Source organism: Trichomycterus rosablanca, chromosome 16, assembly GCF_030014385.1.
Source record: "Trichomycterus rosablanca isolate fTriRos1 chromosome 16, fTriRos1.hap1, whole genome shotgun sequence".
NCBI classification, from domain to species: Eukaryota; Metazoa; Chordata; class Actinopteri; order Siluriformes; family Trichomycteridae; genus Trichomycterus; species Trichomycterus rosablanca.
The window spans coordinates 23,825,578-23,839,537 of NC_086003.1; the positions used below are offsets into that span (position 1 = coordinate 23,825,578).

The window sequence follows — 13,960 nt, forward strand, 5'->3', positions numbered from 1 at the left end:
TTCATCAGCCTGGAATGATGGGGGCTAACATGTGCTGTACTTACTTTAAACATCAGGCTTAAGGAAGTCTTAAATACCCACCTGCATTCAAATACATTCACAAATAAATAAAAAGGGAGACCTTCCCAATCATAAAGCAAAGACAGCTATCCAAAATCCAATATGTTTGGCAAATTTATAACTTGATGGTAATGGGCTTACCACTTGTGTTTCACAAACCCCTGGCTTGTGTTTGGTTTCCCTATCTTTCCTTTTTCAGAGAACTAAGTTAGTCCTAAATACCCACCTGCATACAAATACATTTACAAATAAATGAAAAGGGAGAACTTCCCACTCATAAAGCTTAAACAGCTATGCTCTCTTGGACTTCCAACCATGGTTGATTATGGTACCAGATAAGTAAATCCAATATTTAAAAAAATAATTTAAAATGGATTAGGATTCTCCTCCATCATAGAATAACCCACCGGACAACTCTTCCACCAGGAAGTCAACTTGGCATCCCATCTACTCAGAATCATTCTTACCTTACTCTTTTTATGGCACTCATGTTAGTCAAATCGCTGTATTAAAATACAGTCAATGCAGAGAAACAATAAGTGGGCATAGGTGTGGTGGATTACATTGTACTTTCAGGTGCAGATTTAGTATTTCCACTTGGTCCCACCTCTTCTTTACAGTTCTGTCCATTGATATGCCGTGGTCCTTTTGTTAAAGCTCCATCATGGACGAGCAGAGTCATCTTGCTCTGTTTGTTTAAAACCTGGCACATGCCTGCATGGCTTCCTCTGTAATTACCTGGAAAACTGCTGCTAGACAGAGATGTGTTGGAGGAGGAACTCCAGCCCGGTAAGAGCCCTGATGACGTACGGTAGCCGGTGCCTCTGCTCTGACCTTGTGGGTTAGGAGAGGCATTATGGCCATTCATGCAAAGCGAGCTGTTGTCCATGGCAAAGCCTATATGGGTTCGGTAGTTGTAGGGTCTCCAGCCTTTTCTCTGGTGACATTGACAACGCAGGATGCGAATGAAGCCCTGTTTAAACTCACGGCTGTAGCATGGGTAAATGATGGGGTTCAGGCAGCTGTTGAAGTAGCCAAGCCAGAAGATCACCTTAAAAAACGTCTCTGGAGGCCGCAGATTGGTGTTGAAAGAACCTGAAAAATAGAAGTGCAGAATCAATGTTAACCACATATTTATGGTGTGATCAAAGTTTTTCTTAGCCAATAGATGGCAGAGTTTACCTAACAAGAAGTTTGATCTAATGCTGCTTTTCTTAATCATAGAAAAAGAGTTTTAAATCATTTAACTAACAAATAATTCACTAACAATTAATAACAGTTAATAAGTACACTATCCAGATCAGACACATTTGAGTTCCAGAGCCTATCCTGACAGCATTGGGTACAGGAAAAGAACACACACGGACATCAGACATTATGCAGTTACTAAGTCATTTACAGTCATTTACGCCTATAAAAGGTCAATTTAGAGAAACCACTCACTAACAATTTTGAAGTGATTTGGAGAGGAAACCCTGACAGAAACCAGAGCTTAAGATCAAGCTAGGGACCTGATGGCACCAATTATTGTGTTACCTTTGCCTCCAAAACAAAATAGTGTCAAATATGAGCTTTCGTTACAGTATTCACAGTGAGTGACATGGTAGTGCAGCTGGTAGTTGATGCTTGGGACGTCCTTCTATTATGTTATTGTCTATGCAAAGTTTGGTATCTACTCTCATTACTTTCCTTAAGGTACTACAGTTTTCTCTAACTTTCCAAAACATGCAACAAGATAGATTGGATGTGTGTAAATGATTGAGTGTGTGATGCCCTGTGATCAACTAGTTTTGGTCTGTGATTACCTTGTTTCAGGGATAGGCTCTGGACCCACTGTGAACTCCAAGACAAATTAATGATAAATGTATACACAGTTAGTGGATCACCCCAAAAATCTCTCATTTTGGCAAATTCATAACTTGATGGTAATGGGCTTACCGCAGGTGTTTTACCATCCCCTGGCTTGTATTAGTGGTCCCTATAACTGGTTCTCAGGTCTGCACAAATCCTTGCTCTATCCACTTTCTTTGTTGCTGGCTGCGGAAATGTGTGTAGTTTTCATTTGTTACTTTGGCCACATTATTCATTAACGTTCTTGAAGACGTGGGGCTTTACCAGGCAACTAGGATTAATCTTCTGTACAGATTAAGGTAAAAAAAGAGAGACATACCCAAATATCAGGGGTAGTGTAAACATATTTAAACCAGCAGATTTTGCCACATTGTCAGAAAATCCACAGTATACAAAACATTATTTAATTTCTAATTAATCTACGTAAAAGTTTGCATATAAGTGTAAATATTATGAAGACAAAGAGAGGTGCTTTTATTTTATATTTTATATAAATAACTAAAAACAGCTGATCCACAGTTATTCAGGCTATGACCTTTATAAAATTAAGTGAGTTGGTAAGGTAAGGTTTTGCATGACAGAACTTCATCTGCCTATTCTTTTATATTTTTAAGATTCTTTTTAAACGTTGGTCATTTCCTTTTAATGTGGCGATGCATAAAAAATTGTAAATGCAATACAAAACTATGCAATTAAAAAAATAATTAAGAAAAGGAATACCAGAATATTGCAGAAATTGAAAGGTGTTTTGAGAGATTGAAATATGAAAATGAATGTTTTTTTGGATATTTACCATAATATAAAGGTCATGAGAATCCTTTGGGCATATTCTAACTTCTCCCAATTGACTATCTCTGCTCCTTCATTCACTATCTCACCCCTCCCACAGGAATTTATCTTTCTAAGACAAGTTTAATCCAGAATTCTGCGCATCACATAGCCTTTTATGGCCTTTTGCTCCTAGAGTTATTGTACCATAATTTTTAGAAACCCGTAAATCAGTTATAGGAACTGACAGTACAGAAATAAGTCTATTTACCCGAGAGGTTTACTAACGCTGTGTTACTCTGTGCCTTATATTTCAATCACAGTTTTCTATTATCTTACAATAACACTGCCACTTGGCTCTCTAATGCTCAGACTGACTATTGAGCACTTGGCTCTTTTCATGCTCTCAGATTAATTATTGAGCATCGGGGGGTTCAGAGCTAATCTGTGAGGTGAAATAACGAAGAATCGTTAGCACACCTCAGACAAAACCTCTCACAAATGGATAGACTGCTCCTATTGACCTGGCGACATTTTGACATTAAATTAAGCCGACTAATCCTTCTTTTAATTACTTTCAATACTTTCAATCCTATGCTAGAGAGAAGTTTCATATCAAGAACACTAACAGCAGTGTAATTAACTTCCACCAGAATAACAAGAATGAGGATTTTTAGTTCAGCAACAAAAATTGTGAACAAAAGTATGTGGACACCTAAAACTGAGCTTGTTAGACATTCCATTCTAAAACAATGAGCATTAATATGAAGTTTCCACCACACCTACATATCAGCTTGTCAAACCATGTCTTTATAGGCCTTGCTTTGTGCACTGCAGCACAGTCATTCTGAAACAGGAACGGGCCTTTCTATAACAGTTGCCACAATGTTGATATAATATAAATATTTATATTGCATTTTTTTCAGCCTTTTTATACTGGACAGTGTCGCAGCAGATGCATCTAGTTTAATTAGAAAGATTTTACAGAATAAGTAGCACATAAAGGAGATTCCAACATTACTCATGGACAGACTGAATAACACATAAATGCTATCTATCAAACACAAGAAGCATTTCTGTCAGTCCAACTGGTACAAGTCTGATTTATAGAACAATAAATAATGGACCATAAAAAGGCAGAAATCAATTAAAAAGCTGTAGGAATTGAAATGTCCTAACTCAAATCTGCCAACAATTTATTTGCCACAGAGTTGCACATAATTTATCAATGTAGTTTGTGATGTCCAAATATTTTTAATTCGACTTTTGTTTTAATTATCTTTGTTTTAAATAATTGTCAGAGCATATGGTGTGTGAAGTTAAAATGAATATATGATGTGAAACATTTGTGCTGCTATAAAGCTTTTATTGTGACCCTGTGTGCACATATTATTCAACTCTTCAACACAGCTCAGTAAGCCAGGGTCACCCTATTAACTACTGACCTTAAACCTTCTACAATTCTGACCCTTCGGATGCTTCCCACCAAGTAAAAATAACTGTGACAAGGCACCAACAAGTACATTTTCTACTGTATAGTTAGTCATTTTTTGGACTTACAGCATGTCTAGGGCCTTGAAGGGGCCTGAATTTGAATGTATTATTGCTTCCTTACGTTATTTTTCTCCTATAAGTATTTGCATACTGATTTCAGCTAAATTATAAAAACATGACATGTAAAGACAAAGGGCACCAAAAAGAAGATTAACATCTCAAAGGTCAGACACGTGAAAAATGTTCTTTCCAAAACTGTCCCTGCAGGCCAAAAACAGCTGAAGCTTAGTACAAGGTTGTCAGCTATAGGAAAGCACGAAGATGCTCCGTTCTTAATCTGTTTGGGTGTATATGTGATTGGAACACCATCTAAGCTCCACATATCTATACATCTATATTCCCACACCTATCAGCCTGAAAGAGCAGAAAGCCTGGGAATAAGAGCGCCCATAGAAGAAATTTGCATTTCCTCCGCATTCCTCCAACAGACCCTTACAAGATTTAAGGACTGACAGGATCCTGCTGGAACGCTTCTACCACCACCAGATTAATACTAGGCAGATTAATTCTGATCTATAGTAGTCAGATGAAGGATTTACATGGGCACTGACTTTGGGACGTATAATCCATCATCATGCCCCATATATTTAAAGGGCATATGATGTTATGAATATAGAGTACCAGGGCTAAAGGCCCTGTGGCTAAAGATATGGCTCATAAAAATGGTTCTTGACTGAAATATTACCCACATATGTTCTGAAAATGCTAGCAGTTATGACTTAGTGTCAGAAAAAATTCTTAATGGCAATGACAGAACAGTTGTTCTTAAGCTGGTAAATGTACAGTACAACTGGTGTTATTTAAAACTCTTTTAGGTGGAACTCCAGGTGGAACTTCATTTGCTCTGAGCAAAGTGCACAACAATTTAAAATATATGTATTTTTTATCTGTAATTGACATATTTACTACATGTATTGGTAATTGCATAAAATTAGTTTGTTTAATAAAAAAATATTGTGTAGGCTCTCAGGTGCAGTGGTGAAATACGCTAACCCACAATCGCTGAGATCTGTGTTTGAATCTCAGCAGTGCTATCCAGGGCTTCTACACAGATATGATTGGCTATGTCTGAGGGGGGACTGGCTAAACAGCCCAGCCTATGGAAGATACACCTGACAGTTTACTCCGGTCCCAGGCCTGAAAAAAGGAGGGTTGCGTCAGAAAAAGCATCCAGTAAAAAATCTGTGCAAAATCAGGTATGTAAACCAGAATGATCTGCTGTGGTGTCCATTAAAAACAAGAACAGCCAAAAGACATAAAACACTGTGTAGACACCAAACTTTACTACAACCTTACATCACACACAATGTTTCTCAGTCTCTTGATAAGATATAATACCACACAAATTAAATTCCCATTTACAAACTAATGTCCATGCCACATTTTATGTTAATCTCAACACAAGCAGCACTGTTAGCAAGCATAGAAAATGTCTACAAGATGATAAAACATATGTTTTTATTTTGGGTTTCACTGACAGGGTGGCGAAACCATTACAATTATCCTGAATAGGCTCACCACTTATAATAAAATAAAAAGTGCTTACTGCACATAAAGGCCTACTGTGAATAAGTGTATGTGTGAGTAAAGGTGGAACCTGACTGTATTAGTTTGATTACAGGTGGTATTATATACCATAACTTAACTGCTGTTGGAGAACCATGTGTGGATCATTAAACAACCTTTGATGGTTTGATGCTGTCACAAAAAAAATGATATTTATCAGGAAGGATTTTCTTTGGTCTGTGGCATCATAAAGAGAAAGCATGTGCTAGCCTGCAGCCCTTTCTGGTCAACTATAATGTCACGCAACCATCAGAGCTCACCAGAGCGAAGAGGAAAGTTAAAAATGCCCAAGTTAAGACAATGCAAAAACGTTTTAATTAATTATTATTTGTTTCTTGATAAGCTAGGCTAATAAATGATGTGGCAGTGAGACACTTTATGGTCATAAGTATGAGGACACTACCTAATTATGAAGTTTCTGTGTTTTATCGGCGCTCATTCTTAACAGGTGTTTAAAATACATTATATAAAATAGATTATATGCTTCCAACTTTGTAAAAACAGTTTGGGGAGTGCCCTTTTTTCTGTATGACTGTGCCTCTGTGCATGAAGACATGGTTTGACAAGTTTGGCATGGAAAAACTGCAGTGGTGTGCTCAGATCCTTGATCTTAATAACGCTGAACACATTTGGGATGAATTCAAATGTTGTGTGCGGCCTTTTTGTCTAATAGCAGTTGTAGATGTGGTGGTAGTGGGCAAGGACGGATTAAGGATAGTCTGGGCCCCTGGGCTTGAAATTGCTTGTCTTAAATTTAAATAATTGCAAAATTGCTAAATTAATTTGTGTCTTTGCGCTTAAGAGAAATTGAACATAATAATTTTGAAAAAATACAAATTCAGAAACATTAAGTAAGGGCCTGAATCGCATATTTGCAACAAAACGTCTGTTATGAAATATGGTAGCTTGCCTGGCAATTTGTAGGTCCCTAGAAAGTCAAGGAGCCATGGTAAACGACTTCTATGGAAGTCAAGGGCCCCATAGCAGGGGCCCTCGTGATCAAGGGCCCTCTAATGGTATGCCCTGCTCTTCTCTAGGGCCCCCTGGTAGGGGCTCTCATAACCAGGACCCTCTAAAAATATGCCCCCCTCTTTCCTAGGACCCCTAATAGTAATATTAAAATAAAAATATATTGTATCATAAATGTTGATAGGCATCGCAAAATGTTTTGGGCCAGGGCCCCCCGGGGCCCCCTGACCTCAAGGGCCCCTGGGCACTGGCCCCACTGGCCCGGTCAGTAATCCAGCCATGGTAGTGGGGGACTTCATATTAATTCTATGCTTTTGACAAGCTCATGGCCAGGTGCCCACAAACATATAGCAACATAGAGCAAATATCTAAGACTAAAACTGTGCCAACTAACTTTGTATTTTCTATTTAATGTAAAGCAGACGTCATCAATTACACTTTGGAGGACTACAGTTATGCTAATAGATGATGTGCCAGTGAGACACTTTATAGTCATAAGTATGAGGACACTACCTAATTATAAAGTTTCAGTGTTTTATCTGTACTTATTGTTAACAGGTGTTTAAAATACTTTATATAAAATAGATTATATACTTCCTTTCTTGACTGTGCCCCTGTGCACAAAACAAGGTTTGACAGGTTTAATATGGAAAAACTGCAGTGGTGTGCACAGATCCTTGATCTTAATAACACTAAACACATTTGGGATGAATTCAAACATTATTTGTGGTCTTTTTGTCTAATAGCAGTTGTAGATGTCGTGGTGGTGGTGGTGGTGGGGGGGGGGGGGGGGGGCTTCATATTACAGTTTTTTTCAGCTGCTTACACACAAAATATTTGCTTGTCACACAACTTTCTAAACATGTCCTTCAAACACCATAACCCCACACCAAATCTGCAAAACCATACACTAATTCTCAGTGTCTGACTTAGTTTTCATTTTTACATTTACATTTTCAGCATTTAGCAGACGCTTTTATCCAAAGCGACTTACACAATGAGCGGAACACGATGAGCAATTGAGGGTTAAGGGCCTTGCTCAGGGACCCAACAGTGGCAACTTGGTGGTGGCGGGGCTTGAACCGGCAACCTTCTGCTTACTAGTCCAGTACCTTAACCACCAAGCTATCACTGGCCAAGTTTTCAATTTCCTAAAACACATTTTGCAAAACTCCACACACAATTTTCTACCTAATACACAAAAATCAAACAGGAAGTAACATGATTTCCTTTTTCAAACACAACCTATCAAAATGTCATACTAAATCACCAGAGCTTCACTCTCACTCCTCACATGTGCAAACACTCATTACTTTATTGAACACCAACGAATCATTGGCTTAGCATAGGTCACATGTCAAGATGTCTGTTTTGAACAATGAATGACAACGCAGAGAGAGCCAGGAGAGTTGGAGGTATAGGCAGACCACAAGGAGTTCGGGTTCGAGCCCGGAGAAGCCAGCCCGAAGGAGAGATGTAGCCTAGACACACACCCAACCCCCCAACCCCTCCCCTCCCCCCAACCAACACACACACAATTAATTTTTTGGTAAAAAATACAATTATTTGTTTGAAATCAGCTTTTTCATAGATGTGTTTGGTTTCTGTCCAACTACATGTGGTGGTTGGATTTTTTTCTTCTTATGTGCTGTACAAATATTGTATTCAGAGCAGCAAATGATTTGGAAAAAATAAATATTTTTGGTTTCAATACTGCTTCTGTGTGTTGTGAGTATATTTCACCTTTTCTCTGCACGTTTGTATGGAATTAAACTTAGAATCCCATGAAAGACAGAAGAGCTTTAGATTTTAAACAACAGTGTGTACATGATGTATCCAAAATGTCATTTTATGAGAAAGGTGTTTGCAATGAGGTCACTGCTTGCTTTTGAGATGTGTTTTTGACATTTTGAATGTTGTGTGTCATTTTTCTGGAGATTTGAGGCATTTTGCATTTTGTGAGAGCAATTGTGGGTTTTGTGTGTAGAGTTTTGAAAAATAGACACAGGGTTTTGAAAATGTGTGTAAACAGTTGTTAAAAACTGTAATACCTATGCTTTTAACAAGCTCATGGCCAAGTGCCTACAAACTTATAGCAACATAGTGCAAATGTCTAAGACTGAAACTGTGCCAACTAACTTTGTATTTTCTATATAATGTAAAGCAGAGGTCATCAATTACACTTAGGATGGCTACAGTCCAGTGGAGTCTGCTGATTCAATTTCCCTGCTGTATCACACCTAATAAATCTGATAATAAAACACTGAATTAGAAAGAAGTAAACCTAATACTAATTGCTCATCCATTAACAGCACACTCAATAAAAGACTCAGAAGCTTGAGGTAGATTTTCACACCTCAATATGTATCATGAAAAAAGATCTGAGGTTTTTCCAGTGTAAGAAATGCTGTTTGGCCGGCCATGGTTCTAAACACTTCAGGGGCTTAAAACAAAACATGGATCCTAAGGTGTCTGAGCAGATGGTGGATGGTTTAATTTGTAGAGCATTGGTTTCCAAACATTCAACAATTCAGTAACCTCTGATGTCCTGATGAACACCCCCTCGCTCATATACACCTGCACACATTTACACACACATGCCCATTGCCATTATTCATATGTAAAACATAGACTGAATAATGCATACACTCACCAGCCACTTTATTGGGAACATCTTTACACCTGCACATTCATGTTATTGTTCAATCAGCCAGTCATGTGACAGCAGCACAATGCATTCAAATTATACAGCACGGCTCAAAAGCATCAATAGTATCAGCATTAAAATAGAATGAGTGGTGGACAGGCTGGATGTCAGAAACTGCTGATCACTGTGGATTTTGTTTTACCTGTGAGTTGCAAATTCTAGAATCAAAAATCAGCATAAACAGCATGTTCGTCAGAACAGGATCAGAACCCGATGTGGACTTCTGTTCCAGCTCAATAGTTTGACATGTTGTACATTCCTAAATACTTTTCTGCTCACCATGGTTTTCAGATTTTCTCATCACAGTTACCATAACCTTCCTGTCTGGCAATCTTCAACTGACCTGATTCACTGGACAACATTTTTGTACATTCTGAAAATTGTTGTGGTAAAAATCACAGCAGGTAAGTAATTTCTGACATACTCAAACCAGCCCGTCTTGCACCAACAACTACACTGATCAGCCATAACATTAAAACCACCTCCTTGTTTCTACACTCACTGCCCATTTTATCAGCTCCACTTACCATATAGAAGCACTTTGTAGTTCTACAATTACTGACTGTAGTCCATCTGTTTCTCTGCATGCTTTTTAGCCTGCTTTCACCCTGTTCTTTAACGGTCAGGACACTCACAGGACCACTACAGAGCAGGTATTATTTGGGTGGTGGATCATTCTCAGCACTGCAGTGACACTGACATGGTGGTGGTGTGTTAGTGTGTGTTGTGCTGGTATGAGTGGATCAGACACAGCAGCGCTGCTGGAGTTTTTAAATACCGTGTCCATTCACTGTCCACTCTGTTAGATACTCCTACCTAGTTGGTCCACCTTGTAGATGTAAAGTCAGAGATGATCGCTCATCTATTGCTGCTGTTTGAGTTGGTCATCTTTTAGACCTTCATCAGTGGTCACAGGAAGCTGCCCACGGGGAGCTGTTGGCTGGATGTTTTAGTTGGTGGACTATTCTCAGTCCAGCAGTCACAGTGAGGTGTTTAAAAACTCCAGCAGCACTGCTGTGTCTGATCCACTCATACCAGCACAACACACACTAACACACCACCACCATGTCAGTGTCAGGGCAGTGCTGAGAATGATCCACCACCCAAATAATACCTGCTCTGTAGTGGTACTGGGAGAGTTCTGACCATTGAAGAACAGCATAAAAGGGGGCTAACAAAGCATACAGGGAAACAGATGGATTCAGTTATTGAAGAACTACAAAGTGCTTCTATATGGTAAGTGGCACTGATAAAATGGACAGTGAGTGTAGAAACAAGGAGGTGGTTTTAATGTTATGGCTGATCGGTGTATATAACACTTTCTTTACTGTGGAGTCACTCAGATTACACTTTTTTAAGTGTGTGTATGATTAAAGCATTGCACTGTTGGCACAGGACAAAAAGAAAATTTGTGCAATCCTAAGAGTAACAATTTCTTCAAAATATTGAGTTTGTGAAGACCATTTACATGTCTCACAATGCTTGCTGAAAGAATACTGTGATTTGCCAAAAATGTCTAAAACTGAGCTGTAAAAGAGCACTGTACACCAACAACAAATCCCTAAACTAACTGTAAAGCATGGTGGAGGAAGTGTCAAGATCTGGGAACTGAATTGCTTGCATTAAGAAAAGAACACATTGAAACTGTATTGATTTTTACAGATAAATCTATAGCCTAAACTCAAGTTAGAAGACCTGAAGTGAAGTGGCTGTTCATGGAAGATGTTTTAGAATGACCTAAACTTAAATTTTATTAGTTAAATAGAATAAAAAAAACAAATGTGTGTGTGGTATCAGTTTAGATAAAATGTGACTTTTTTTTGCAGCTGCAAGAAAGCAATCTGCAATCTAATCAGTTGTGAAGGGCACTCTTTTTTAAGACACCTTAAAGCTTTATAAATCAATACTGCTTCAAAAGGTACCAAACAAGATCTGATGTACAGGTACAATACAAAACCTGTCAGTGGACGTTATTATAGTGTTATTTGCTACTCCAAAATGAACAAAAGATCTAGAACAATCAGTTCTACCACTATTAAATCAATTACCTGTATTTATAGTTTCGTTCCAGAATGTTTCCAAATACACGTTTTTACAATTAAAACAGCTCTGAATGATTTATGATTTATGTGACCAAAGCTAGATGGGTCCTGAAATATCTGTATTATAATAGACTGATAAAGTGGCGCCGACTGAGGGCTCATTCTAAACAGCCCAGAATTTGTAGCCTAGCCCTGTATAGGTCTCTGCCATTTGTTTCTCTTTTGACTGCTCCTGTAATTTAGAGGTTGCCACAGCAGATCATTCTGGTCCTCATACCTGATCTGGCACAGTGAGATGGCCTCCTGACGCAATGCTTCTATTTTTATCTGGGCTTTGGACCGGCACTCACTGACAAGGGCACCTCCCAATGGCTAAGCTGTTCAGCGTTCCCACCCCCTCATACACAGACATAGACAAGCATGTCTGTAAAGAATGTCCAACCAGCCGATAGCATCTATGCAATTTGAACCCTGGGTCTCAGCGGTAGTGGGCTAGAGTATTTTACCTCTGTGCCACACAAATGCAATATAGGTCTCCACCATACTTTACTTTTTTCTATTGCTTGACAAAAAGTGCAGTAAACAGCATTTCAATGGTCTATGAAATCTTAATAAATATCAACTAGATATTTATATATTGTTAACAACCTGACAACAGTTAGTAATATTTAATTCCACTATTCCTTTAACTTTAAATAGTGGAAAATAAAATTATTTCTGATCATCATTGTAAATCCTCTTTGTTTTTTTACATTTACATTTTCATTTTTGGCATTTAGCAGACGCTTTTATCCAAAGCGACTTACAGTACTGCGTTTTTTTTTGTCTAAGCAATTGAGGATTAAGTGCCTTGCTCAAGGGCCCAACAGTGCCAACCTGGCAGTGGTGGGCCTTGAACCAGCAACCTTTTGATCACTAGTCCAGCACCTTAACCACTAGGCTACAACTGCCCTTTATTTTCTATAAAAAAAAATGCAAAAAATACAAATAAAAAATTAACCCACTCAATGCTTTGAATCTCAGCTGTGCTATCGGCCAGTCAGGTGTCCACACAGACATGATTGGTCTGGGGTGTGAGGGGTATACCTGCCTTATGGCTAGTGTTTCCCGGGGAAACCGGACACACTGCGACCCAGACCAGGATGGAGAGGTTATTGCAAAAGAAAAAAATAAATGCATTTTTAAATGTATAATGTTAAATTTATATGTGATAGATTTGAAACTGTGTTTCTAATGTAAATTAGTATTGTGCACAATGAACACATTTTCAGTGAAGCTTATTGCAACAACCTGCCAAATGCTCTTTTGTCAAGTGACTGTCATTCATTACTTGAGGTGAAAAATAATACATGAATTTTTTTAAAAGCTGGATGGTGAAACACCTACCGATGGGTAGTACGAGGAAAAATGGTAACCAGCACAAGATGAACATGCCCACTACCACCCCGAGAGTTTTGGCAGCTTTCTTCTCTCTGGAAAACTTGAGTAGTTTGACACTAAGTGAACTCCTCATTTGGCCTTTGCTGATTCCGCTACAGTCCTCCTGAATCTGAGACCCTCGGTAATGCACTCGTAACGTGAGCTCACTGGAGTCACTGCGCTCCCTCATTACCCCTGCTTCTAAATTCCTAGTGGTCCTTTTGGCGACGATGTAAACCCGACAGTACATGGCCAGAATCACTGCTAGTGGGATGTAGAACGAACCCAGAGAGGAGAAGAGCGCATAAAACGGTTCCTCTGTTATCGGGCAGATGGTCTCATCTTCAGACGGCGGCTCTTTCCATCCAAGCAAAGGTCCGATGGAAATGATCAGAGCCAGGATCCAAACCCCGAGCATGGCCAGGATCGCTCTCTTCTCTGTCACTATGCTCGGGTACTGCAAAGGATAGCGGACCCCAATGTACCGGTCTATAGAAATTACGCACAGGCTCATGATGGACGCGGTGCAACACAGGACATCTACTGCAGCCCAAATGTCACAAAAGATCCTCCCGAATACCCAGTAGTTAAGAATCTCCAACGTGGCAGAAACTGGCAGCACGGTGGTGCCCAGTAACAGGTCCGCGATGGCAAGATTGATGATGAAGTAGTTGGTGGGAATGCGGAGGTGCCTGTTGCACACCACAGATAAAATAACCAAGATGTTGCCAACGATCGCGAAGAGTATAAAAGCGCCCAGGATAATGCCCACCGGAAGCGCCCGGCTCAGGTTGAGCTGTGCACTGCCAGGCCCGCTCGAGTTGGTGCTGTTTGAAGACGCGTGGAAACGCGGGTCCAATGACGCGTTATTCCAGAAGTTTGCGGCATCCTCGAGGTCAGATTCCATCTCGACATTTGAGTGTCTCCATAAGCTCGTTTTACGCACCAATGCCGCCTGACTGTGGAATTTGGTTCATCGCGCTACGAAAGGACTTTTGCGTAAATAGCGCAGGATCGAGCATCT

The 13,960-nt window shown here is 39.4% G+C and overlaps 1 protein-coding gene across 1 annotated transcript; it reads right to left on the bottom strand.

Moving 5' to 3' along the window:
- Positions 1–619: 619 nt before the first annotated feature.
- Positions 620–13,843, bottom strand: LOC134330581 (alpha-1A adrenergic receptor-like). The gene is made up of 2 exons (XM_063011770.1): positions 12,904–13,843; positions 620–1,155 (listed from the first exon to the last, which is right to left on the bottom strand). The coding sequence occupies exons 1-2, from the start codon at positions 13,841–13,843 to the stop codon at positions 620–622; spliced, it is 1,476 nt and encodes a 491-aa protein (XP_062867840.1).
- Positions 13,844–13,960: the final 117 nt, after the last annotated feature.